This window comes from Amblyomma mixtum, chromosome 3 (genome assembly GCF_055824585.1).
Source record: "Amblyomma mixtum isolate Tamu chromosome 3, ASM5582458v1, whole genome shotgun sequence".
NCBI lineage: Eukaryota > Metazoa > Arthropoda > Arachnida > Ixodida > Ixodidae > Amblyomma > Amblyomma mixtum.
In genome coordinates, this window is record NC_143014.1 from 211,570,549 (window position 1) to 211,597,434 (window position 26,886).

General features: G+C 48.3%; 1 protein-coding gene and 1 long non-coding RNA gene across 2 annotated transcripts; both read left to right on the forward strand.

The window, feature by feature from the left end:
• The first annotated feature begins 662 nt into the window (after positions 1-662).
• LOC149353549 (uncharacterized) lies at positions 663-15,907 on the forward strand. Its single transcript, XR_016291007.1, has 3 exons — positions 663-906; positions 4,714-4,783; positions 15,809-15,907. It is a non-coding gene; the product is annotated as an uncharacterized LOC149353549 (long non-coding RNA).
• A 549-nt stretch (positions 15,908-16,456) lies between these two features.
• On the forward strand, positions 16,457-25,950 carry LOC149353550 (uncharacterized). Its single transcript, XM_089582645.1, has 3 exons — positions 16,457-16,889; positions 20,773-20,916; positions 25,831-25,950. The coding sequence occupies exons 1-3, from the start codon at positions 16,620-16,622 to the stop codon at positions 25,891-25,893; spliced, it is 477 nt and encodes a 158-aa protein (XP_089438771.1). The 5' UTR covers positions 16,457-16,619; the 3' UTR covers positions 25,894-25,950.
• Positions 25,951-26,886: the final 936 nt, after the last annotated feature.

Below are 26,886 nucleotides of genomic sequence, written 5' to 3' on the forward strand. Positions count from 1 at the left end.
TTCCGAAGTTGTGCGAGACGAGTCATTTTTTTTTTCCAAAATTGAGTACCTTTCAGGCTCTCTTCCTTGGTAGGGGCGGCAGTGTGGTATTATAAATACCCGCGGATTTATGAATAGTGTAAACAATTTTTCCGTATGAAAGAAAAAAAAAAGTCAGAGACCTGAATGGTGTTAAAGGATGCGACGAAGCATTTCCTGTCTACTTTTATTCTTGATGCTGCGATGGCGACTTAGTTTGCTTACACGTCAGCAAAAGGGTTTGTGCAATCAGGGCTCAGATGTAAATCTTGCTCGATAAGGGGAGTTTTCTTAAAAAAAAGCAAATATTATACCCCAGTTAAGGACAGATAAAATTGCTCGAAATTCCCTAACATTCCGTCAGCTCTTTCTTTCCCTTCGTCGTAAATTCTACCTCATTGATCAGCAGTCTTCATTGTTCCCACTTTTCGTGTATGCTTTTTTCACCCTGGCAGAAAGCTACTTGGGCAGATGTGATTGACAAGTCTCCTGTGACAAGGTGGCCGCGTCTGACGCAGGACAAGGTTTAATGGAGAGGTATGAGAGTGTTTGTTCTGCAGTCGCCATAGTAAGGCTGATGATGGTGGTAACGATGACCCATTAATGATGACGACCCACTTTTGATGCACAGAGTGTGTTTTGTTTGTGCGGTTATGAACCGAAATTCAGTGTGCCTTTTTGTTGATCTGAATATTATTGCGCACGTCTTCTCGGGTGCAGCCAGCTTCTCAGCAAGGCATCTGGCTTGCACTCCATGCATCGCCACCGGTGCGATGGTGACACTCGGGCAGCACCCAGAATGCTATTGCCTTCACCATGACGGCCGAGCTGCTCGAGCTTGTAGGTCGTCCGTCCGCGGTGCTGCTGCTGCTCCTGCCGGTTCCTCCCGTAAGTGGCCTCTCCCTAACGCCAGCACACTGCTCCTTGTTCGGCGTTCCGCATCGTCATAGGCAAAACACGCGAGGTGGTGCCCACGTGAGCCATGCAGACCCGTCTAGTTTCAGCTTCGTACTTCCACGCAAAGCGTTCGCGACCCACACCCAAATAACTGTGCTGTATGTCAGGGTGGCTGTTGAATGTATATTTTGGGCACTGGTATATGGGCTGTTTGCCAGTGGAGCAGGGCATGTTCTGACCGCAGATCCAGACAATGAGAGGGAAACAGCAGACAAGAAAGGGCTTGCGTTCATTTGGAAATACTCAAAGGTAATGAATAGCAATTCTGAGTTTCCCTCAAGAACTACTTAAGCAATCGTTATATTTTGGCAGTAAACATGGAGGCTAAGGAAAGGCTGGAAGTTAAGCTACGGAAAGATCAGCATTCCCGTCCATGCGCGCGCGCTACGTCTGAGTACAAACGCACCTTCAGCACGGGAACATAGTGCAAGTAACGAAAGAGTCAATAAGCGCTCAAAGGCGTTGGCGGCGATGGGCAGCTGAAAGCGTGTAGCTGGTTGTTACAACCTTTATATCAGGCATTTACATTTCCCGGCCCAATGTGGCGAGGGCGCGTTCCAGGGTCAAGTCTCCCAGGAGGCGAGCCACATGGGCTACGGTGGAGGGGCGAAGGATAGGCGGGGCACCGAAGGCTGTGCGGCACTGTGTTAGGCAGTGTTCTGTATTTGCATATGTTTGTGAATAGGTTGGCGCACCGACGTGTAAAAGTGTACGGGAACAAACAGTTTGGCTCTCGTAGCAAGCAGAATGAATTGTATTTGGCGAAGTGTGCGAGCTTCACGGATCGATAAGGTTGGGCGTAGCGGTGACAATTCAGCTAAGTACCATTTTTGCCGCTTATAGTATTCGTGGAGAGTGAGTTTGTAAATTTTGTCTGCGGCATAGTCGGTGGCTCTTCCGTGGGATCTTCGGGGCCAGACATGCGTATCTCATGGAAGCCAGCCCATTGCCGGGGAAGCCCATGTGACCAGAGATCCAACGAAGGTTCACCGGGCGTGGCTCGGTGCAGTGAGTGCGGCATCTAAGGCCCACCCTGTAAGGAAGAGGACGGTTCTTTCGTGGACAGAACGTACGCTTTAGTCTTTATGCATTACGTGTGCGGGGCCGAGGGTAAGTGTGGTCAAGGGTTTAATGGCATCTGTTATTCTTCGTACTTGATGGCGAGATTGGTGGGTGAGGAGCTGTAAGGGCCGGTTAAGTGAGTGCTGGTTACTGAGAGAGAAGAGTGGAGGATGTTGTGTGCAGTGGACCCCCGGTGTTCGTGAGGCAGCCGTGTATGTAGGTCACCGCCGCAGTGTCTATAGGTGACTTGTGTTTTATGCTTAGGCTTGGCGGCGGCCTCCGAGTGTGTGTGCGGACAGTCTGCTTGGAATAAGTGCTAGTCGGGGGTTAGGAGAGTATATCGGAGACTGAGGTGGGTGTGGTGTAGTATCAACTGCCCAGCCGGTGAGCTGCACAGGCGGATTATTTTTTGCTGTCGCTGTAGGCTGAGGTTGAGGAATAGACCGTCATGTGACTGCTAAAAAATAACGGCAGTGGTTACCACCAAGCGGAAACAAAATTCTTAATTCACGACCAACGGGACACTCGAATTCATGAATGAATTGTGGTTACTAGAGAATAGAAAGAACCTTCTGGAAGTTGGATGCAGAGAATAAGTGGATTTTGTAGATTAGGTACTGTGGGAGAGCAAACACGCAGGACCTGCTTTATAGGAAGCATTTACAAGAAGAAAATGGGTCGCGTACGTCTGAGGTACGTGTGCCGTCATCGGTTCCAAGTTGCTTCATCGCGGCAGCGCGCAAGCGCACCTGCGCCATTTGTGCTAGGCAATTTGTGTCACTAATTTGTACCAAGTAAATTTTTCCTCCCGCCTATTTCTGCACATCGGGCACTATGAAGCGAACGTTGATGTCCGCGAAGCATTCTTTTTAATGTTTTACGGTACATCGAGGAAAAAATTTACCTTAGAATCTGCACCAAGCTCATAGCTGCAGAACTGCGTCCATGTTGCAGCTGAATATGCATTCAGTTATGTGTTGTAGCAAAGTGCTGCATAGACGGGATGTCTATGAAGAAATAAAAAGTTGGAAGAATAAAACCTGCAAACACCGGCCTCGTAACCCCCGTAGTATCCGACGTAACGATTTTCATTGCGCAACTTCTCCGGAATTCGCTATTTCTGCCCAAAAATTCACGAAGGCGCACACAGGCCGACGCCTGCGGTCGTCCGCCATAGTTTCTACGCCCAATTCTTTAGTAGTGGTTTTGTGGCTGTATATTCCACTCCCAAACAGTATCGCATTGGACCGTGCTCGTCGGTCTCCCTACAGATTTTGGCTGCTGACAGCAACCTTTGGAGCTGTTTTTGGTGGAGATTATGTTGAGTACATTCGGTCTGCCGTCCACATATATGCGTAAGAAGTCAACTGCAATTGATAACCGAGTGAACGGTCTATTAAAAGAAGTTCACGGGTCACCTGGCAGTTCAAAGCGTTGTTCTTTTTTTTTTCTTATTCGGGCGGAGAGCTGCATAGAAGGCCTAAGTATGCGGCTTGACCACTTGTCACGCTTTGCACAAAACATCTTCTAGTATCCCGTGGCTACCCAGTAATGTCCGGAAAAACCTTGTGCTGCATTGTGATAGGTTATGTCACGACACCTTCGGTAATAACAGGTACAACAGTCGTGTAAAGCGCGACAAATGAGGCATCTAGAACTGCCACTTCTTTCTTATTGTAGCAGTCACTTAAGCGGTAAATATACCATGGAGTCGGCAAACGCGTATTTTGTGTCGAAATCAGCGCCTACCGATAAGGTCGGCCCCGGGGTGCAAACGAGTATTGGTAAAGCGTCAGTGAAGAAAAACCGATCTTAACATTTATCGATAAATTAACGTGCAATTATAAAAAGCGGCTGAAATTACCTAAAGGACAACTTTATCAGCAATCAATGTGAATAAAAATGACAGATGCCGCTACCCCCAGTCGTTTAAGCAAGAAAAGTGTGATTCTTTGAGACATTTATCTCCGCGAGGATCTTCCAATCACACCCAGGGGGTGGTCCCTTCTGTGTTGACGTCAGAAGTCTGAATCGCACGGCGGGGAAATGTTAGGTACAGTTTTCTTAGCAACACAAGCGCCTTTTACTGCGGAACGAAGATAAATATAGCCAGAAAGAGCCACACGAACGGTTATTACTAAGAATAGAAGTTGCATGTACGCGTGTTCAGCGTCCTTTTTCAAGTACAGTGAGCTCATGCAAGATCTCTTAAATATGTTACGAGTGCGCAAGAGCGGGGCCACAGAAAGTGGAATTTATAAATGTGGAAAAAATTTACCAGCGTCGCCTCCACTTTTTAAAGAGCTTACTCGCTTTCTTAGAGGCCTAACGTGTCTGCAAGCATAAGTAATGAATACATGCAAAGGAGCAAACGTGCATTAAAAACGGCTAGTACTCTTGTTCCATGTGGCCATGAAATGCTGTATCGAACACTGTGACTGGCGATAGCTCTTCAGTTGTCGCATTACGACTGAGCGTTACTGAAGGTGCAGCCGGCATTTCTGAAGGTGCCTCACACTGTCATGAATTATCCATCCCTCGTTGGATTTGAGTAAGAACGCACGGGCCTCAGAGGTCACTGGCGAGGAATTCGGAGCTTTGAGCATGATTTCCTAGTGTCTGCTGTATGTGTCTCCTGTGATTCGCCACGCTCATTGTCTTTTCTCGCCTACGCAGGCCCCTGGACCTGAAGCTTGTGCGCATCCTGGGTACTTTCAGGCTGTCCTGAGAGCCATGGAAAACTTCGGTGGGAGTTAAGTTTGATTTGATAATATTATCTCGAAATCAGTGATTTGTATCCATTTTCAGTTCTATTGTAATGTATTAAATGAGAGAAACCCACTGGTGGTCTCTTAATTCTTTTTAAGAACCTGCAAGCGCTGTGCGAGCGCTTATGCACTATTTTTCTATAAGGATTGTTTACTTGTAATAAGCGGGTGAAACTGGAGTTGAACAGCGTTAAAAATACTTCGATTTTTCCTCTTCATTCCGAATAGGATGTCACTCACCCAAGTTTCCTCCCTAACCCACTCTGCCCGCTTCCGGTTCTTAACGTTACACCCTTCATTTTTCTTTTCATAGCTCCCTGCATTGTCCTTAACTTAAGCTGAACCCTTTTCGTTAGCCACCGCGTTTCTATACCGACAATGGATGACCGCCGTCCATGGGAAATCACGACTAATAACTTCGTCGTCAACAGAGCCGAGAACTCGACCCCAGGCTGTTGTATGCCTAGGATCATGTATAGCATATACGGATACGTCGATTGTAGAAAGAGGCGGCAGAACACTAGCCCCACAGAGAGCCATACGTACAGAATTGGTCAAAAGTCTTAAGACCAAAGGGTTCATTACTACGGCACCATTAAAAACCAAATGACTTTATAATGCTAACAAGTTTCTTCTTGCGGTAGAGAAGCCTCCTGCTTGACTTGTGTGTTCAATGATCCGCTACACGGAACATGCTAGGAACATTCGCTGCAGCTGAACGCTGTGGCCTTGAGACTTTTTAAGACAATCCGTATACGCTTGTGATGGAACTTTATGCGGTTCGTGATGCCATGGAGGCCATAAATAAAATACAGTCGATAAGAGAAGCCTCTATCTATACAGACTCCTTAGCCACCATAACACAACTGAAGACAGTGACAAGGGCGCCATTTGTAACGCAGGAAATGCATGCACTCAATAAGAAAACAGATACACATCCAGATACACTGTACACAAGACCATGCTGAGAAAAATCTTGCCAAGTTCCAGACGCTAATGCATCCCCCACCTCGCTCCCTATTCGACTCCCGCTCCACTCTCCCCATGCTAGCATCCTCTTTAAGGAAAAGTACACGTGCCCACATTACCCCGCGTACTTTTCCTCTTCCTCATAGCCGAATGAGATTGGCGGAGGCCTCCCTTAGAAGTATAAAACCCCGGCCCATCCGAGACGCGCTCCGACAGTTCGAAATCCGAAACAAGGGACTATCCTGAAGCAACCAACGCTTTTGTTGCGTTCGCAACACTACGCCAGCTTTCGGATCGTCGCGTAGCCGGTGGCCGGTAGGCACAAATGGCCTTGAACAGCCGTTGCCTAGCAATCGTTTCAGCCGAGCTCCGACGTCGCCGTCGTCGGCGCCACGCCGCTGCCGCGCGCGTAGTCGCTCTCTACCGCCAGATGCGTGCTCTCCGCCGAGGTAGAGGGAATCTTGTCGTTATGGAGAGTGCTAAAGAGAAGTATCGGCGACAGCACCAAGCTAGAAAGAGACAACGGGCTCTAGAAACAGCAGAGGAACGCGCTGCACGACTCAAAAAGCGTCGCAGCTAACGCAACTGACCAGGCTTATCCAGAGGTAAACCAAGCGAAAGCTTTACTACTTGCACTTTCAGCCTTTGCCGTGGCGCGGCGGTGCCACCATTGACCTTTAGTTGACCTCTGTGTGACGTCATGTGTGACATCACGCCGAAGAGAAGGGCGACCGACTCGCGCCGTCGCAAGCCGCGGCGGTGCCACCACCGGCGCCTAACTCCTGCGCTCTCCGCTAGGAGCGCAACAGGTGCTTTGTGACGTCACGCCGAAGAGAAGGGCGACCAACTCGCGCCGTCGCAAGCCGCGGCGGTGCCAGCACCGGCGCCTAACTCCTGCGCTCTCCGCTAGGAGCGCAACAGGTGCTTTGTGACGTCACGCCGAAGAGAAGGGCGACCAACTCGCGCCGTCGCAAGCCGCGGCGGTGCCAGCACCGGCGCCTAACTCCTGCGCTCTCCGCTAGGAGCGCAACAGGTGCTTTGTGACGTCACGTCGAAGAGAAGGGCGACTGACTCGCGCCGTCTCAAGCCGTGGCGGTGCCACCACCGGCGCCTAACTCCTGCGCTCTCCGCTAGGAGCGCAATTGTGGCGTTACGCTGAAGAGATTAGGCTTGACTCACGTGGCTAGAAAGCAGTAGCTGTACCAACCACCAGCGGCTTAACATTGATTCGCGATCTCTCGCAGTCCGTGTGCGACGGCGGTGGACATGAACGGCGCCCTGACTGGACTGGATTGTACTGGACTGGATTGGATCGGATTAGATTAGATTAGTTTAGATTACATTACATTAGATTACATTGGATTGGATTGCATTGGATTGTATAACAGATGCATCGCCACAAGTATAACCACAAGCACCACCACCAGCTACACTACCAGCTGAACCATGGCGTAGGTACGGATATTGCTTTCGCAATTACCGGGCTTAACCAAGCTAAGCCACAGCGAATTTTTTTAGCAATGTTTACGAGCTTCAACTACCCGGCCTCGGCATTTTCTAAAGACCCGACCCAGCTCTGCGCAGAGGTTAAGATCAAAGACAATAAAGCAAGTGCACTTAAGAAGAGTGTCACTTGCTAAAAGTGCACTCTAGCACAGCTAATAGGCGTAACATAAGTGCACTCGCTGAAGTGCGCACTCATGTCAGGGTGCGTCCACACAACACACTTTGAAAACTGAGTGCGTAGCCTCGCCAGCAGATTTCAAAGGTTCAATATGTATAGTGCATAAGATATACTTACAATTTTATTTTACATGCTGTAGCACTGTTTTTAGAAGGCGTTCGTTGTAGCTAGCTGCAAGCGAAGCAACAAAACAAAGGAACGAGCTCAGGTGCAACATCGCTGCCCACCGCCATCTTTTTGTTCAGCTTTGGCTTGTCTTGGGTTTTCTTCTCTTTCTATATTTTCATCGTTAAAGCTGTTGAGAATTGCACTATCACGTTAAGCAATCGATTATTATGAGTCCTTTTATTTTCTTGGACTTCTGCAGATGTTGCGCTCATTTTCTGTCGCCATATTTTTTACTATGGGTGCACGTTGCTTTCCCGTAAATCACCGAGTAGCCTAAAGTGTAACTCAAGATTCCGAAGCGCACTCCCGGTAAGTGCGCTTAACTTGCATGCCCGACCAGGGTAATTATGTATTCAATCGTCTCGAAGTTCATGAACCTAATATTAATATCTTTAATGCAATTGAGCATGGCTGTCTTCGATTCAGGATGCTGCTAAATGTTTGACAGCGCTTCAAACAGCACTCCAGTCTCGTTTACATGACCCAGAAGAGCAGTTCATAATAAACAATTTTATCCTACATGGTATCCCTGGTGCACGCGAAACATGGAATGAGGAGAGCAAATGCTTGCTTCTTTGTCAAACGTACTGCGCAGCGAGTCCATGCGAATAGATATACAGGGCGTATTTTTTTGAAGTTTGCAGTATTTTTTTATTTGAATGGTACATGGTCAGACACCTTTTATGCGCACAGATAGACGACACAATAAGACAAGGTACACAGGACGGAGCGCAAACTTTCAACTGTTTTATTCCGGAAAAAAATTGCTGAGGCTTAACTTGGTTAACCCTGGTCAGATGCGAAGCATATTGATGGCTAGGCTTGGTAATACATGGCTTTCCTTGGTTGAATACTTGGTCGTTTTAATACAACCACTAGAAGCCTTCGTCGTGGGGGAAGACAACGGCACGGCTACAGCGGAACGCCGACTAACCCCGAGACGCGCGTTGGGTGGGCGCCTGGATTGCCACGGAAGCCGCGTCCGCCTGCCCGGTGGAGCGAGCGTTTCACCTACACCGAGTGTGAACGCGCGTTCGAAATGCGCGGGAATGCCGCTCGAGGACATTCCGGTGTCTGTGCTATGGCATCGTTCTCCCTCTCCCAGCGCGTGACGGCGATCTGTCGTGACGTCATGGGTCACGTGGTATGTCACGTGGTGTGACGTCACTGCACCACGTGGTCTGCACGGCGTGCAACCACAGCGACGGCGCGAGGTGGACCCCCATCTTCCTCTGTCGTGACGTCATGTGTCACGTGGTATGTCACGTGGTGTGACGTCACTGTACCACGTGGTGTGCACGGCGTGTAACCACGGCGAAGGGCTGTAGTGTACCTCCGTCTTCCTCTGTCGTGACGTCATGTGTCACGTGGTATGTCACGTGGTGTGACGTCACTGTACCACGTGGTGTGCACGGCGCGTAACCACGGCGAAGGGCTGTAGTGTACCTCCGTCTTCCTCTGTCGTGACGTCATGTGTCACGTGGTATATCACGTGGTGTGACGTCACTGTACCACGTGGTGTGCACGGCGCGTAACCACGGCGAAGGGCTGTAGTGTACCTCTAGTAATATGCTTCGCATAAAAGTACATGACATTTATACCAAAAAAAGAATGGATAATCATCAGTGCCACGTGCAAGCCAAAACCCGGGAAAAGCACATAGGAAGGGCACAGGTGACTCACCTCTTATGTAATTTATCTAAAAAGGCAAAATCTTTATCATATACTGTCACAAATGGTGCACTAACACATGAACTACCGCTTTCCCTTATATGTGTAGTTCATGTGTTAGTGCACCATCTGTGACAATATATGATAAAGATTTTGCCTTTTTAGATAAATTACATAAGAGGTGAGTCACCTGTGCCCTTCCTATGTGCTTTTCCCGGGTTTTGGCTTGCACGTGGCACTGATGATTATCCATTCTTTTTTTGGTATAAATGTCATGTACTTTTTCCCGAATAAAATAGTTGAAAGTTTGCGCTCCGTCCTGTGTACCTTGTCTTATTGTGTCATCTATCTGTGCGCATAAAAGAAATCTTAGCATGAACCAACTAGCCCCACAACGCATATTACTGGAATGGTACATGGGTGCGCTCTGTTGAGCTAGATTGTAGAGGAAGGCGGACATAAAACGCCCAATATTAATAAAATCTTAGACGACTAACATCATTAAGTAATATTTTTTTTATTTTCGAGGACAAGGTTTTATTGCAAATTTTATGGCCGTCAAAATCAAAGGTGAGTCCTGTTTTTAAATTTTGTTAACCTGCAATGTGGTTTGAAATATCCACCGCCAAAAATACGCATTTGAAAGCTTGCTGAGTTGCCTTTCGCGCATAACATACATGTATTTATAGAATGGCGCCGCTGCGCGTGGTATCGCCGCCTAAAAAATGTTAACTACTTCAACATCACCAAAAACACTAATTGCGCCGGTATTTGATGTATGCGAGAGACATGATTTAAATGAAATGCAATGCGCGAAAGCAACGCAACGGGCTTTAAAATGCATATTTTTGAAGTTCGATATTAGGAACCACTTTACCGCTTAAGGAAATATAAAAACGCAGTTCAACGTCGGCGTTGACGGCCATGAGATTGAAATTATGATTATGAGATTCAAATTAGGAGAATATGAAATTCAAATTACCTTGCCCCCTAAAATAGAAAATGTAAAAGTTTATTAGCTAAATTTAGTTAATTAACCGTTTACTTAATGATCCATACGAGGTACATAATATCCGCCTTGCTGTGCAGCCCACATTAACGAAATAACGACGTATCTCCCATAGCTTTTAAAATATAAATCCGTAAAGGTTGCCTCGTAGAACGCTGCGATCGACTTGAAAATTTTTCAGTGTGAAATCGCCACCGTATTATGCAATTTCCCGCTTCCGAATACAACGGGAGCGTATTTGACCTACGTGTGTAGCTAACTAGTGAGAACATTTCCGTACTGGAAGATTTTTCTAAATTTAACTTAATTCTTGAAAAGCTTTCTCATTATACTTACGTGTGCTACATATCTAATCCTAAGAACTAACAGCATTAAGGAACTGCGAGCCCAGCCCTCTGCGAAAGTGTGTGCAGGGTTGCCCCCCCCCCCCCCCCCCCCTTGACGCAACTGAAATTTCGTTGAGCGAAGAAGGAGATAACAGATAGTATGACACGCAGGGAAGTGCGCTACCTTAGCACCTTCACGCATATCCATTCTGCTAGGGGATTCTAACGTACCTACACGCCAGTTATATATTTGACGATTCTTCCCGGTATACAGTTTACCAATGAGATCGCAACGTGCGACCAGGCGGCGGTGTGATGTCAGCTATATCTAAAACCATACAGTCCTATTACATTACAGTTGAAGGTGACCTTGAGACCATTTTATTGTATCGATCTTCCAATTACTCTTTGAGCTTCACATCCAGCAGCGCCCATATTAGAGAGTTTGAGATTAAAGGGCCCCAAGCCTTGGAGACCCCAACGAAATAGCGGGCCCCAAGGATACGGACGCGTACACCGGTGATGTTCAGAATATGGGTTTCCTCTACGTAGTGGCGCCAGGTTTGAATTCATTGTCTGCAGCGCCATCAACGAGCCACCTATGATCACATCCTGTGGGACTGCAAAATAGAGCCACCTCCGGGTGATCTAGTTATTGCTCCTTCTCTCGAGCGGTGGGAGACCGTGCTGGCCAGCTCTAACCCCAGAACGCAAGTTTTGCCGGTGGAGTGGGCTGACAAAGTCGTCGAGGGCTGCGTACTCTCGACCACTTAACACGACCTCTTACCAAGCTCTTTCCAGCGAATAAAATGTTTTACAATCAATATAGCCCAGGAGAGCAATGATAAAAAAATCGACAAATTAAAATGTTGTTGCTTTACATATCTGGTCACTTTTTGGCAGAACGAAAGTCGCATATTCTAACCGAAAGAAACGAAATATACAAGAAGCGCTTTCTGCCTTTTTTTTATTCTTTGCAACCTACGGCGCCATCTCGGCCGGAACGCGCAGTGCTAACGCTCGCAAGTGTAATTATTATTTGTTTTGTTTATATCCGCAGAGATAAAAATTACTGAATGGATAAAAAAAACTTCAGGAAATAACTAGACTTTGAAAATTGGTTTTGAAGAAAGGAAATGGCGTAGTAAGTGTCTCAGGAGGAGGAGGAGGGCTAGGAGGCAATCAGTTTCGAAAATTTTGGAGTGCGTCCACGGCGACTGCTTCTCTCGCGGTACATACACATTTAACAAAAATAGATAAAGGTATATGAACTGCGCACACAAACTGAACCCCGAATTTTCATGACCCTGACAAGTACCTTTGTCTTCCAGCCGGATTATTCGCCTTTTTGTTCTGCCACCATCGTCCGCCATTATATCCATCTTTATTTCCCTCAACACCTGTGCTGAGTAGAATGCCAGAAAATCACAATTAAGCCCAATCTTCCTGCTAGTCTTATCTTGACCGTGTTCTTCTTTGTCTAGTACTTCTTACCCTTCATAACCTTTGTCTAAGGTTGCCTGAACAACTATAAATTTGTGCTAGCTGAGACAACCACGGAACTCACCGCGAATCTAAGCGAGGAGCTGAAACCACGCCGTATATGATCCGCTTTTGCCTCCTTCTTTCCTGAACACCCACTGAAACAACTAAGTTATTGTTGTTGCCCTAAAAACAAATCGCTCATGCCCACACTACGGTATCGGCCATAAACTGGGAGGCACAGAAAGGCTATTCTACTCTGCATTTCGTGTCCAAACAAAAAAATTGGAGGCTTATCAAGGTTAAGCCCAGTGGATGCAAAGCATGTTAAGCAGCTGCCTCAGTGTGGATGGGGCTAAGTAACGGAGACGTTGTTTTAGGTTAATCGTCGTACTTTATTCTTTGCAGCCCGACAAACACACTCTTATGGTCCGTAAATGCATGACTCTTGGTTTGCACGTCACTTATTCTGTATTGTCTTTGAGCATTTCTACACAACACCAAGTCTAAACTGTTTCCCCACTGATTCGTTTTGCATTCCTATTATTAACGTCCTTAGCGTTTGGAGGCATCTTGACCGCATACACGCCCGGCGCAAAGACGCTGGCGCGGTTGCGGGCGCAGAGACTGACGCGACGGCGGGCGCGCGCCGCTTCATCCCTGGCGTGACGTCACATATCACGTGATGCAGCGATGGTGGCGCCGCCGCCGCGTCGCGCGCGACGGCGCGAACCGAAGCGTGCAGGCCTCCGCCGGGCGACGTCCGACGGCGCGATATGAGGCCCCATCTGCAGCCGGTGTGGCGTCATCACGTGACGTCATATCATGTGATCTCACTTCAAGGTCAATGGTGGCCACCGCCGGGCGTCGCGCGAAGGCCCAAAACCTACGCTAATATGTTTCGCATAAAAAGGAAAGGAAGAAAAAGAGAAAAGCAAAAATGAAGGTGATAACGCACTGGAGAGCAGCACCTGCGGGGCTAGGAATATATTATAAAACTTGATAACGCAGTCGATGAGATTCCAGTAAGAACTTTTAAATGGCGGAACAGACAGAGTTGTGGCTGAACTCATTATGGTGGCGCCAAATGAGAGCAACAGTGGACAGCTGAAAATAAGCCGCTTCAAGGGCTCCATCCTACAAAATTCCTCTCAAAAAAGAGCAGGGATGAAAAAAAGTGGTAGGTTTAACGAAGTTAAACCAGGTAGACATACAAAAGCATATGTTTAGCCTGGCTAGCTCATGTTTTTGCTCTGCTGGGTCGTCGGCACGCCCGGCGACGATATTACTCTCTGGTTTAGCTCTGATCGAGGTTAAGCGGATCTGATCTCTTCGCACCGCAGATGGAAGATGATGATGTAGACTGCACAGCGTACAATGCAATGGCGTACAGACACTTCTTTGTCGCGGAACCGACACTTATTTTGGTTTAGCTTCAGACCATTCTCTTGTAGTCATTGAAACACCTTCGCAGAAGAGAAATGTCGTTTTCTTTTCCGCGATAATGATGTCTTCGAGGTATACCTGCAGACTTGGTAGGCCCTGACGAACAGCTTCCATGCGACGTTGGACCAGAGTAGGGGCTGATGCAATGCCGAAGGCTAAGCGGTTGTAGCAATATAGACCCTGGGTGGGTATTCAGCACCACTAAATTTTGGGATTCCTCGTCCAGAGGAAGCTGGTTGCACGCGTTACGCAAGTCGAGAGTGCTGAAAACCTCGCCTCCGGACAAAGCTGCAAAAATGTCAGCAATTTTTGGGAGAGGGTACTGCTCAAGTTATATCGCTTGATTGAACGTGAGCTTGAAATCTCCGCGCAGCCGGATTTCTCCGTTCTTCGTCGCCACAGGCACAACGGGTGTTGCCTATTGTGCTACGTTGATTGGAGATATCACCCCGTCATCAACCAGGCTATAGACCTCGGCGGATACCTGTGCCCGCATGGCGTATGGCACTGTCCTAGGCTTGCAACATCAAGGTTGAGCGCCTTATTTAAGGTATAGCTTCACGGGTGGTTCCTTTCGAGCACCCCACCTTCTTTTCAAAGAGGTCTGAAAAATCGACTAGAACTTCTTTTAACACAGTGCCGGCGTGCACAACATTAGCGCTTGCAGACACTCTCTCCTCCAAAAGGTGCACGCCTGCCTTGCAAAATGCGTCTATCGTGTTTTGTCCCCAAAAGAGAAGACCTTGACAATCCACAATTGCAAGTGAACTGCTCACCGTCGCTGTATCCAGCTGCACCTCCGTATCCATCTTGCCGACAACCGGCAGCGGCCGCAGGAAGCGTGAAAGGCGAAGAGAGGTTTTCTGTAAAGCCGGCCACCATTTGCGATGCTTTTTGTTGACACTATTTGGAGTCACGCTGATCGGGGAGCCCGTATCGACAATCGTGCGCAACTTGCGACCCTCCCACGTCAGCGCGCACTCAGTCGGTTGCACCATGACCTTGTTTCCGAACTGTGTGCGACGAGCGCGTGCAACATCGCTTCTTCGCTTTCGCACTTCATTTCCTTGACAGCGTACGTTCCCGAGAAGTAAGAATGGCCCGCCTTACAAGCTCTGGCTAGGTGCCCTCTTTTGCTGCATTGCTGGCAGATGGTGTCACGATGTTGGCACGCAGCTTTTCATGACCCCACTAGCAGCGGTCGCACGGGGGACTGGACGCTCTTGAATTGTAGCGTTTCCTCCTGGGACGTCCTTGCCGCACGACGTTGACGCTTCCGCTTGGTCTGCCCGTCTCCCCCATACCACGTGCGTCTTCATTCGCTTTTTCCGCAGCGAGGGCGAATTCTTCAGCTTCTGTTCGTGTCAACTTTTTACACGGCAGTAAGCACCGTCGAGTCTCTTCATCCCGGATTTCGAAAACGATGCGCTCCAGCAGCATGCGGTCCAATGTTGTGCCAAAGTTGCAACTCTCAACAAGGCGCCGCAGCTCGGCGACATAATCTCGGACACTTTCTCCATCGAGCTACCTGCGCATAAATAGCGAAAAGCTTGCGCCTATTTCGCTGGTCTCCGCGTTGTAGTGCTCTTTTCAGCATTTCACGACTTCCGCATACGTCAAGACGTTGATGGATACTGCCGGCTGGCGTCCTTGCAAGACGCGGACAACGCTGTCGCTCAACTACGAAACCAACAGAGCGCGGCGCTTGCTTGCATCCGTAATCACGTTTCCTTAAAAATAGGCTTCAAGGCGTACCCGATACATGCTCCATGTTCTCAAGGTCTCGTCGAAAACAGCAGGTCGCGACGACATCCTTCTGGTGTTCAGTTGTGGTCTGGGTGAGCACTGTATCCCACCCTCGTCGCAAACGATAGGTCGCCGCAACGCTATGCTACCGGCGAGACGCTATGCGAGACGCGAGGCGAGACGCCAGGCCAAGACGCTATGCGGTTAGTGCTCATGGGAAGACGTTTATTCGTAGCCGGCTAGCGCTTTTAAATGGTTGCCGAAGGAGAGAGAGAGAGAGGTGCACGCGCTGTCATGCTCATGTGCCGAGCCGACGAACCCGACGCAGGATGATCCGGAGTGATAAAGATACAGCAGAAGGCTCCATAAATTATCGCCTAATAATCCATTCAGAACAAAAGACGGCAAAATTGTTCCATTTTAGAGAAGAATCAGACAGGTTTTTTTCCTTCGTTCGTGTATTCCTCTTTTTCGAAGCTCATCTATGTCTTTTTCGTTTCAGAAGCCCTCACATGAATGACATTCAGACTTCTCGACCTTCCATTGTGCACGCACAGAAGCCCACTGACGTGACGGACGCCCAGCATCCGTGACTGTAAACGAGAAATGCATGTGTGCATTGAAATTAATCGCATTCTCAGGAATATTGGCTCTTCCGTACGCACCCGCGAAGCGAACGGGAAGGAGGCCAATCCCCCGCCGGCGTGTTCGCCAAATGCAGCCGGTACAGCCAGCGATGACAGCGCCGCCCACCGGCAGGTAGCAGCCACATTAAGGCTGGTTATAAATATTCATTCAGAACGACGGCTTGACATCGCCGCTATGGCGCAGTGGATTAGAGGCACGTGTTGCGTATGGAAGGTCGGCCGTTCGACTCCGCTCTCTGTACTGTAATTTTATTGTTTTTAATTTCATTTTTTTCCATTTTTTCCCTTTTAGGTCGCAAATCGTGATGCTTAGTGGCATATAACGCCATTTAAGAGGATTTATTATCCCTTTTAGGTAAGCCGTTGTGACAATCTTCAGTCACCGTGATCATTTCACCATGGTTTCAAGCCTTGTGGCTGTACAGGCTGCAGTTGGCGAATACGCCCCCCGCCGTGGGTATGTGCCATTCAGCCCGAGGACATCATCATCATCATCATCAGCTGCTGGAGCTGCACGAGATATCGAACGTACGCCATCTTTTCTCTAGGGCCATTCCTTCATGAGGCATCGCAAGGCTTCGGGCGTCCATCCAGTCCGTCCCGAGCTGTCGGGTGCTGAGCTACTTCAAAGTGCCCCCGGGCTTCCGGTCTTCATGAAGAAGGATCATGGACCAAGGGCTGACTGCTGCCGTGAGTGCTGCGGGCACAGCGCAGCCCATGCCACGCGCACACCTGGCCAGCCACCGGTCGCTGAGGTCGCCAAGTGCTTCGTCGCCGCGGGGCCACGCAGCTCCAATACCATCGGAGGAAGAACCGCTGACGACTACCACCACCGTCGCGGCCGAGGCGAAGCGGCGCTTAAGCTGCGAGAAAGGTCTGCGCCGGAGTAGACGCAGCTGGGCACAGCAGGCAGCCGCCAACCCACCGACCTGCGAGGTAAGTTTACGTCTGAGCCTTTTCTGGTGGGTTGCTTTATTGCCCTGGCTGGATTTTCCTGTGGGTTCTTCACCGAACCTTCTAATCAAGGTGCTAGGTCGCCGGAACGCTAGGCTACCGGCGAGACGCTAGGTGGGACGCCAGGCGGGACGAGGCCGAGACGCTATACGTTTGGTGCTGCATAGTCGAGGCAGCACCCGAAGAGACAATCCACCGAGACAGCTCGGATAGGAAGACGTTATTGGTAACCGGCCAGCGTTTTTAACGGTAGCCGAGGGGAGAAAGAGGGATAGAAAGAGAGAGAGAGAGAGATGCACGCGCTGTCATGCGCATGTGCCGATCTGACGCCGCGTGATCAGATGTGTTGACGATACAGCACAAGCTGAAAGGTTAATGCACGTTTTCGGAACGATTGAGCCGTCTTCCGCTCAGATCCCACCAGCAGTAGCTGATATTGTAATCGATTGCGGATAGCGTTTATGAGGAACGTTTTATTTTCACAACTTGTGCTCAGAACCAGCACCTTGCTGCCAGCAGTTTCAGAACATAGCACTCAGAGATCAAGCTCGCAGCTGGAGCTTAGGTCCGGCTAGCTGCTGGTGGCAGCGGCCGTCTCCTCATTTTAAAAACAAGAGGTACTACGTCACCTGTAACTAGGCCGTGGACTTTCCAGGGTTTACCGCGAAAGCTACGAGGGGGTACCCAAAAGAAACCGAGCTTATTTTTGTTTGAACTTATTAGTTCACATTCTAAGCACAGACCTTCAATCTCCTTCAAAGTATTCTCCACTTGCAATGATACGCTTGTCGAATCTTTCATTCCATTTTTCAAAACATTGTTTAAATTCATCTTTTGTGATGCTTTACAGTGCCTCTGTCTTTTTTTTCTTCACCTCAGCAACATCAGCGAAACGCTTTCCATTCATCTGTCGTTTCATTCTAGGAAACAAAGAAACTAGCACGGGGCAAGGTCGGGTCATATGAGGGTTGAGGAACAGGGGTCATGCCATTTTTGGTCCAAAATTGTCGTAGAGACAGGGCTGTGTGAGCAGGGGCATTGCCATGACGGAAAAACCAGTCACCCGACTGCCACAAATCAGGCCGCTTCCAGCGCACACTGTAGCCCAATCTTTTTAAAACATGCAAGAAGAAAGCCTGGTTAACTGTCTAACCCTGCGGAACAAATTCTGAATGGATGACTCCTCTCACGCCGAAAAAACAAATCAGCATTGTTTTGAGGTTTGGTTTCACCTGACGAGCTTTCTTGAGGTCAGGTGAATTTGAAGTTTTCCATTGGCATGATTGTTGCTTTGATTCAGGATTTGATTCAGGAACACTTGAGTTGTCCCCATAGCATCGTCCTTGTACGTCTTTCTTAATATTTCAAGAGTTTCCGTTCCACTTTTTCCGAGCAAAAACCAGAATTTCACCGGCGCACGCTGTTCACGAAAACCGTTCACGAAAAACGACATTCACACAAAACATTCGTCACTATGAAACTCTGTCTAAACTCGTCTGACCTCCTTCAGCGACGGCATTCGGCTTACTGACTCTGGAATGTTCGTTCTATGCGCTAATAGCGGCAAAACGCGGTACCGCAGAAGCTTTGCCGACCAAAAAAATTAGTTCGGATACTTTTTGGTACCCCCTGGTATATTAACTTTGCTCAAGCCAAACCCAAGATAAGAGGTACAAGGGCAACCATGTAACGCATCAGCACCACACGCATAAGGTTGTTTTGCCGGGGCAGCAGCACAAGAAGGAAATCTTTTTTTTTTCCATTTTTCGCACTGCGTGGTTCAAGGGACCAGCTAGGAAGTGAGCCAGTCATGCGCCATTCCTTTACTCAAAAGCAAAAGTGTGTTGAAACCCATTCAATCCAATTCACCTTTGTTTTCAACATTTTACAATGTTGAATAAGCAACCGTAAATAAGATTAGGCAGCCTAGTTCTCAGTCTAGCGTTTTCCGTAGCCTAGACGCTCCCATATATTGCAAGACAGGCATATAACTTAATCACTTGACTGGTGGATACCTGAACCACACCATGAAAGAAAAACACGAACGCCAACTAAAAGCTTGTTTCTAACTAACGTTCGTGTTTCCTTCTTACGGTATGGTTGAGGTGTAGATCTGCAAAGTGAATCAGTTATGCACTTCCCGTTTAAACAAATCCGGCGGAGGGTATAGACCCATCTTGCACCATAGTCTAAAGTATACCAATGAGACAAAACTGGGGACTAGACCGTCTAATTAGCTTCGTGCAAGTGGGCCCTGCACTTAGGGGGGAAGGAATTCTCGAAAGGGGCAGTACATGATGCAGAACAACGATAAATGAATAAGGCGTGCGTCTCTTGTGGTGCACACCGCTATCTGTAGTGGCGTCCTGCACTCCACGAAGGCGCAGCACTAGGTCAGCGCCCCGTTTTAAAGTGAACTGTGATGAAACTGACCTGCTTGTGCTTGTGCTTTCGGTGAAGCATACTTTTACCTTCACGTGTTTTTTTTTTTTTTGAGAAAACTGGGCAGATGCTTTTCGCTGCTTTATCCTTTTTGGGAAAGCAGCGTTTTCCGGTAAGTTCCACTGTGAAAACTGTACGAATGGCGATTATCGGCGAAAAAATTTTTCAATATTTATAACATGTGTAATGAAGCAAATAGCGGCAAATCTTTTCTGATCGGGGCTCAAACTGTGTACTGTGGGTTGTAGCAGGCTCACTGGTGTTGTTGTGCCGACTGTAGCACATAGAAAGTGTTCGATCAATATTAAAACATTAGATAGTAAAAGACGCCCGAGACAATGCAGCCCAATCTCTCGCTGGTAGTTCCTAAAACAACGGAACGATGACTGTAGGACTAACGTCATACGGCAGGAAGTTTGGACCTCTGATTTAAGGCCGGCAGCCTTGAGGCAACATTCGCAGCCTACTGCGAGTCTGTAGACCCGTTCGTAGAGCGAGAATTCCTTCGGTAGCTCAGTTTTCTACAAGAGACAGCAATTTACACGTCAGATGCGAACTTCAAGTCATATTGGGTGATTCGGCTATTAGCATGGTGATTAGCATGTGCGAATGTATGCCCATCTGCACAGATGGGCATGCATGGAAAATGTAGAAGTAACAATAAAAATAAAGATTTTATAAATACAACGGTGCATGCGCACATTAACAACGATAGTAATCACTGAAAGGAAAGTATTGCAGAATGTTCCTTTCTTTAATTGCTGTTTCATCACTGGGTTATTAGAGCGACCCTTTTTTTTTGCATGAAATATATTTGCTTTGAAAGTAGACGAAAAAAGAACTCCACGAACCCACGGCCTCCGCTTGTCGCATGCGGTGTTTTACAAACTGAGATATGACGGAGTCTGTCCGATCGTCTCCCTTCATGGGTGCATATGTTTCAGTATATAACCTAGTCATGACGGACTGTTCACCGGTGTGGCCGTCGACCTTGTATCCGCCAATGTATTTATTCATTATTATTATTCTTGCTCCGGACATAGACCAGAGCTTTTGCTTCTCCTATATTTCGCACTTAGTCCAAATAATTTGCGCAGTCACGACAGAGTTCAAAATCTTATTGTGAGTCCTGAGACACTATTATAACAGTAACGGGATAATATCATTAAATGCACTTAGCGGTGTCCTTAAGTCGAGAATCATCCTTCAGCGCTTCCATTTGGCCGGTTGTAAATTTCACCGCATCGACTAGCATAGCTTTCGTCACTCACAAATTCTATGTGCATACACCTCCTTATCATCACGTCATTGCTGACCCACATATTACGCCCGAATTTTTTTTTTGCATGTGTGTGCACAAACCGGCATTCATTGGGTCTTTTCGTTTAAGTGAATATAGTTGTGTACGTCTTCTCGGGCGCAGCTAACGTCGCAGCCCTCGGAAATCTTGGCGGTGACTGCTTGCGCGGCAGCCAAAACTGTTGTCGCCTTCCCCATGACGGCTGAGCCGCTGACCTTCGAAGGGCGTCTTGCCGATGGAGGGCTGCCGCTCTTGCCTGCCGCTGCCGTAAGTGGCTTCTCACAGATCCAGGGTTACAGCTCCTCGTTGCGGCATTCCGCGCCCAATCATGCACCAAACTCGCCACCTGAAGCAAACGATAGCCGAAGTGCTGTGCAGCTGCAATGTCTATTTAGACGCGCCTGGCTTCGTGACAACACAATGGGGGGAGGGCGTCACACTTCTACTTCCACACAGTGTGCTCCCGAGCTGATGTCAAATAACCAAGCCACATGTCACAGGATGAATGCGTAGACTTAAGGGCACTGGTATATGTGCGGTGTACATGAAGACCAGGGTAAAGAGACTATAAATCGGGACCCCTTCGGCAAACAGGAGAATAACAATGGGCTTGAGTGGACTTGATAGGCACCCACAGACCATGAACAGCATCTTATCAGTACTCATGAAAAGGAGAGCTCAAGAGGAAAGATTTCACCGTGGCTCTATCTTGCCTTTGCTTACCTATGGAAAGAAGTATGGAGGCTAACGGAGAGGGCAGTCGGCTATGGAAAGGAACAAGATAGATGAAGTAAGTGGCAGAGAGGGAGCCGAGTGGCCAAGGGGACAGTAGCGTGTTAATGATACCCTAGATGACATCAATAGGAAGTGTGCATGGGAAAGCATCTCGTACGGAGAGCTAGAATTCCGACGCGCCCTTAGTGTGACAGAGTGTATTCCAAGAGAAGACGAACATAGCTCGATGTGGCACAGCCATGGGGCGAGATCAGGTTAGGAAGTTTACGGGGCGCAGACGGGGTTGATTCTAGAATGTGGGAGGCCGTTGTCCTGAAGTGGACGCTGCTGGGGGATGGTAGCGATGATGATTTCACGGCTGCCACTGAAACATTGCGGGGCTTTGATTGACATATACTAAGTGTTTAAGGGACGACAATTAGGCTTTTCGAGGTAAAAATATGGCTTTTTCAGCACGCGTTTACCAGTGTTCGTGGACACCAGAAACCCTGCGAATCAGTTTAGCTAGTTAGCTTGTTCACAAATTTTTAATAACTAACTTTTAATTTTAAAATTTAGGCGCCTATTTGCAATTTAGGCGCCTATTTGCAACGCGGCGGGCATTTGCGACAGCGGAAATGAGCTGGCATCCAGATAGGGCGCTGCCTTTCTGATTGGTTGGGCGTCCAGTACGCATATTGTCCCTCTATACTTGCGAAATGGATTAAAAATATTATGTCTCTGAGAACTGAAAGCTTTTCACATGCCGCATAAACTGGAAAGAAGCAGTGAAAGCGAACGAAAACTAAGCAGAATATTGCTAGGGGCTACACTTTCCATACCCCTTCAAACCTTCGTGGCGGCCAGCGCTGTTCTAGAAACGTTGGCTCAAACCACCAAAAAAAAAAAAGCCCATCTACACACCTTGCCCAGAATTGTGAAGAGAAAGGTAGCCGGAGAGGAGACGGGAGTCGAGTTTGAGGTGGAGGGGGGGGGGGGGGGGGGGTTGGGCCGACAGCCTTCCAGTCCGACTAAAAAAGAAACATCGGGGAGCTTCCTTTGTTGTTGTCACCCCTGCCCTGACGCCGTCAAAATGTGCACCTGTCTACAGCCCCGACAAAGCAACAATTGCGTGCACGCTCCCGCTGCGTGTGTGCTAGGCGCGGTTCTAATTGGTAGCGCCCAATCTCGGTACTGGGTGAATGAAATGGGCGAGTGAAATGCATTTTCGTCTGAGCTTTTCATTTCGAACTTTAAGGGCCGTTTCACATGCTGCGACTAGAACGAAAATATTCGGCCTAGGCGGTGACGCCGCAGTGCGATTTTCGCACAGTGCTTTCACATGCAACTCGTACCCAGCGAATTCGGTCGGAGGGACACGCAAGGTAGCTCGATGTGCGCATAGGCAACCCACGATTAAATGCGGCAGAAACGCTGCACGGAATGTGTTGATGATGTTATCACCAGCGTGTTTTTAAATGCAAGGCAATATTTCGTATGTTTTGATTAGAATAAACAGTTTTACTTACGCCGCGGGAACAGCTCCCACGTGACCCCACGCCGAGACGGCGCGAGACGTGACGTCACGTGGGGGCTGTTGCCGTGGCCGGTCTCGACGCGCGCGCTATCTCGCCCGCGCGCCTCGACACCGGCTGTGCCCGCGGCAACAGCTCCGACGTGACGTCACGTCACGCGCCGTCTCGGCGCTGCCCATTGGTCAGTCGCAGAGCGAACACACCGACGCTGCGACTGAATTCAAACCCGACGGAACTTGACTTGGTCGCAGGCCGTCTGCGGCTAGACCGACGGCCCTCCCCAGTCGCAGACCGACAGAATTCGCAGCGTCGCAGGCGAGAATCGCATGCATGTGAAACGGCCCTAAGAGTGGAATAACTTTCGCTTGCATGCTCCGATTTCAATAATTCTTTTTGCCCTGCTCTCTGGAACGCATGATGAATCTGTTTAATGATATTAACCGGTACTGAGGAAATCATCGCGGTGCCCCTTTAAGTGCCCCCTCAAATTTTTCCGCCTATTCGTCTGTGCGTTGAGGCCGATACGGGCCATGGTAAAAACGGGCGAGCTGGGTGTCCGTTTCATCGTTTGTACCCATTTTTTGATGGTTTTCCTGCATGATGAAAAAAAAAAAGTTGATCACAGCAGCACCACTACACACGGCTTAAGCGCATGATAGAACTGTCTTGTGGTGGTAAAATAGCGCACCCCAGTGAATGCTACTCGTCACCAGATAAGGAAACGAAACTAAACTGTACGCGGCGCCTGACCACGCGTGGCGCGCTGTCACAAGGTCGGGTGCAAGGAAGTTGGCGAACGGCATAAATTAAGGCAGCTTACAAGTACTTCCTGGGTGAGTTGTATCATGTCTATTGTTAAGAAAGAGTTGCGCACACATGAAAGACGGAACACAGGAATGACATTGAAGACGGAAAGAACGCCTACTATCCGCGCTCTTTCCGACTTCGTCTTTCCTGCGTTGGTCTTTTATGTGTGCACAACTCTTTCTTAACAATAGCCATAAATCCAATAACCTTGGAAAATCATTCGAGCGCAGCGCGCCGTGTGCACCTCTCACTGACCCTTCGCGCAGCGGGCCGAGTACCTGAATAGCCAGATTTTCGGTGAAGATTTCATTGCATGGGCTTCTATAGCTTCTATTCATTGCTTTGTTATAGCGACGTTTCTCTGCAAGTATACATTCGCAACGACCGTTGGCATAGCCCATGTCTACTCGCTCCGCCACTATCACATACACTGAAGCTTGGACGCTCGTTCTCTCAAGTCAGTAGCGGACGCTCAAGGTGCCTCTCTCCAGATCGCCACCCTCTCCTCCCGCCTCTCCTCCTTGCTTCCATGGTGCGGCAAAACACTTGGAGGATGCTTAAGTTTCGGCTTTAAAAGTCGAACCAGATAGCTTTATCGGACCGCCGCCGCTAATCTGCTTTCGCAATCTGCGACCGCGCGGAGCAAGTGCGGAGATGGCTCCGCTTTGTTCCCAGACCAACGCGATCGTATCGCCCCTCGGCGGACTCCGCGATGGATGGAAACTTTCCGCCAGACGTAATGTTAAAGTAGAACCGCATTACCATGTGGCGGCACACTAGGCGGCACCGAGGCGGTTTTGTACCTCTCTCTGCATACCCAATTAGTGGTGCCCGATTCACTCCTTACACATCGATATACATCGCTCGTAAACACGCATCGAACCGTTGAAGTACACAGAACCATCTCAGAAATCGAATTAATCTGGTTGAATTTCCTTATTACAATTTAGAACAGTCATATTTAACAATGCACGCACAAGTACACGTCCTTCAGACACCACAGCTAGTCATAAACCACGACGCATTCACCAGGAACACCTCTATTTGCCTCAAACCATCTGTTTCTGGCCTATGAGTACAGGGCTCTTTTCTTAATCTAAGGGTCGGGTCTTCGAAGCTCACCTAATTCACCCCAATTTACGCTTCGTCACTATAACATGACTTACCATATAAAAACATCCGTAAGTCATATTGCGACTAATCCGAGCGGGCTAACAGAAAATATGTATTTCGCGTGTTGGCAGAGCAGGATATACGAGAAGCAAGAGTGTGATCGCAGGAGTTTTTTTTAATTACCCGCGTGGAGTCATGCAGTCATGGAAAAGATGCTTCATTAACTAAAAACGCATTAGCTAGGAAAGCTCTAGGAATGAAACACAGGTGCCGCCATGCCCGGCCGTTTTCGTAAACAATGCACGATACCTCAGGGCTCTTACTGACGGGAGGTCAATGAGGACAGGCAGCACTGCTATTTGCTCCGAAACAGGGATGACGGAGTCATTTTCGGTATTTGATTCGAGCGGCGAGAAAATACTTAGATCGGATTTTCTCCACAATAAATGTGTCTTGCTGCCGTACAAAAATTAACATATCCAGGAAGTGCCGCGTGATTGATCGTCGCTCGGAACAAAAATTGGATGGAGTTGTCTTCAGTGCCTGTTTAAATTACCGAGAGCTTACGCAAGCACTTTTAAACATGCCAAGCATTCAGAGTGACAGGGCTACTAGAAATAAAACTTTCTTTAGGTGCGAAACTTATATGGGCGTCACCTACTGCTTTTTAAGGGTTGACTCGTTTTTATTAACGTACGACATGGTTGCAAGCAGCGCCTGTTGTTCACAACAGTTATTTAACCGCCGCGTAAAGTAAAGTAAAAACTGTACCTGGAGATAACTCTCCATTTGTCGCATTACGGTGGTTTGTCACTGGAGGCGTATGCGGCATTTCTGAGGGTGCGTCACTCTGAAAGGAACTGTACCTCAGTGTTTCGATTTGTATGACGACGCATAGGCCACAGCGGTCACTGGGAACCAATATGCTGCGCTGAACTCTATTTCTTAGTGACCGCTGTATGTCTCCCCGGTTTATTCAGCACCCTCATTCCCTCTTCTGTCGACTACGCAGGCTGCTGCAGCTCATACTGGCGGGCATCCCGGGCCTGCTGCGAGAGCTCTGAGCAGCCGCTGAGGAAGACGGCGGATATTTTGATTTTATTTTGTCAAATATTTTTTTGTGATTCACGAATTGGACCCACTTAACAATAGTGTTATAATTTATTAAATCAAAATAACGCAATAGCCGTCTCCTCATTCCTTTAGCAGCGTACAAGCGCTCTGTGAGCGTTTACTCATCGTTGTTGACTGAGGGGTGGGCCACTATTAAGAAGCGGGCAAAACTGGCGACATAACAGCACTGAAAGTGCTTTCAGAAGCTGTAATAAAGGCTGAGTCCGTACCACACACCCTGGACAAAGCATTCAATGAAAGTGAGTTCAGAGGAGGGAGAGTCATTGCACTGACAGATTAGCGGCAGTACCTATACTCCTAGGCCATTCAACCATGGGTGGTACGCTCTCGGCGATGCCGACTTCCCTCTGAAACTCTCCTCAAGGGGAGGTGCACCGTGATAACACTTCATCCCTCAGCATGGCAATGCGGCAATTTTCGCTTAGGACGCGTTATGCTAACGGCACTAAATAGTCCTGATTTGCAGTTGGCTGTTTTTGTGGTGGGAAAAAGAAACTACGTATCAGATAAATGGCTGCGCGTGTGAATGCGACTGCGCTGGGATACCGCGCTGCAATATCTTAATACGGTTGCCTAAGGCCAGCTGCCGAAATCACGCGGCACTGCTGAGACATTTGTTTTTAAAGATTTCCGGTTTAGGGGAGAAGCAATAGGTCTGGTTGAGGCGAAGAAACGACCCATTAAATTTCGAACCTTTGAGTACTATCATCGCGGGGCTGAGAAGTTGACTGTACTGAATGAAGTATTGAGTGCAGGTTTCAGAATTCTGCCGAGCCATTGTTATGCCTCCTTAAGTCACAAATTCATATGTAAAGACAACATGCAGCCGAGAAAGTAAGGGAAGTTATTGTCGGTGAATTACAGCAATGCAATAAATACAAATGCGCTCAAAATAAAATCTACGACATTGAATGAGGTTGGATGCGTATGAAAC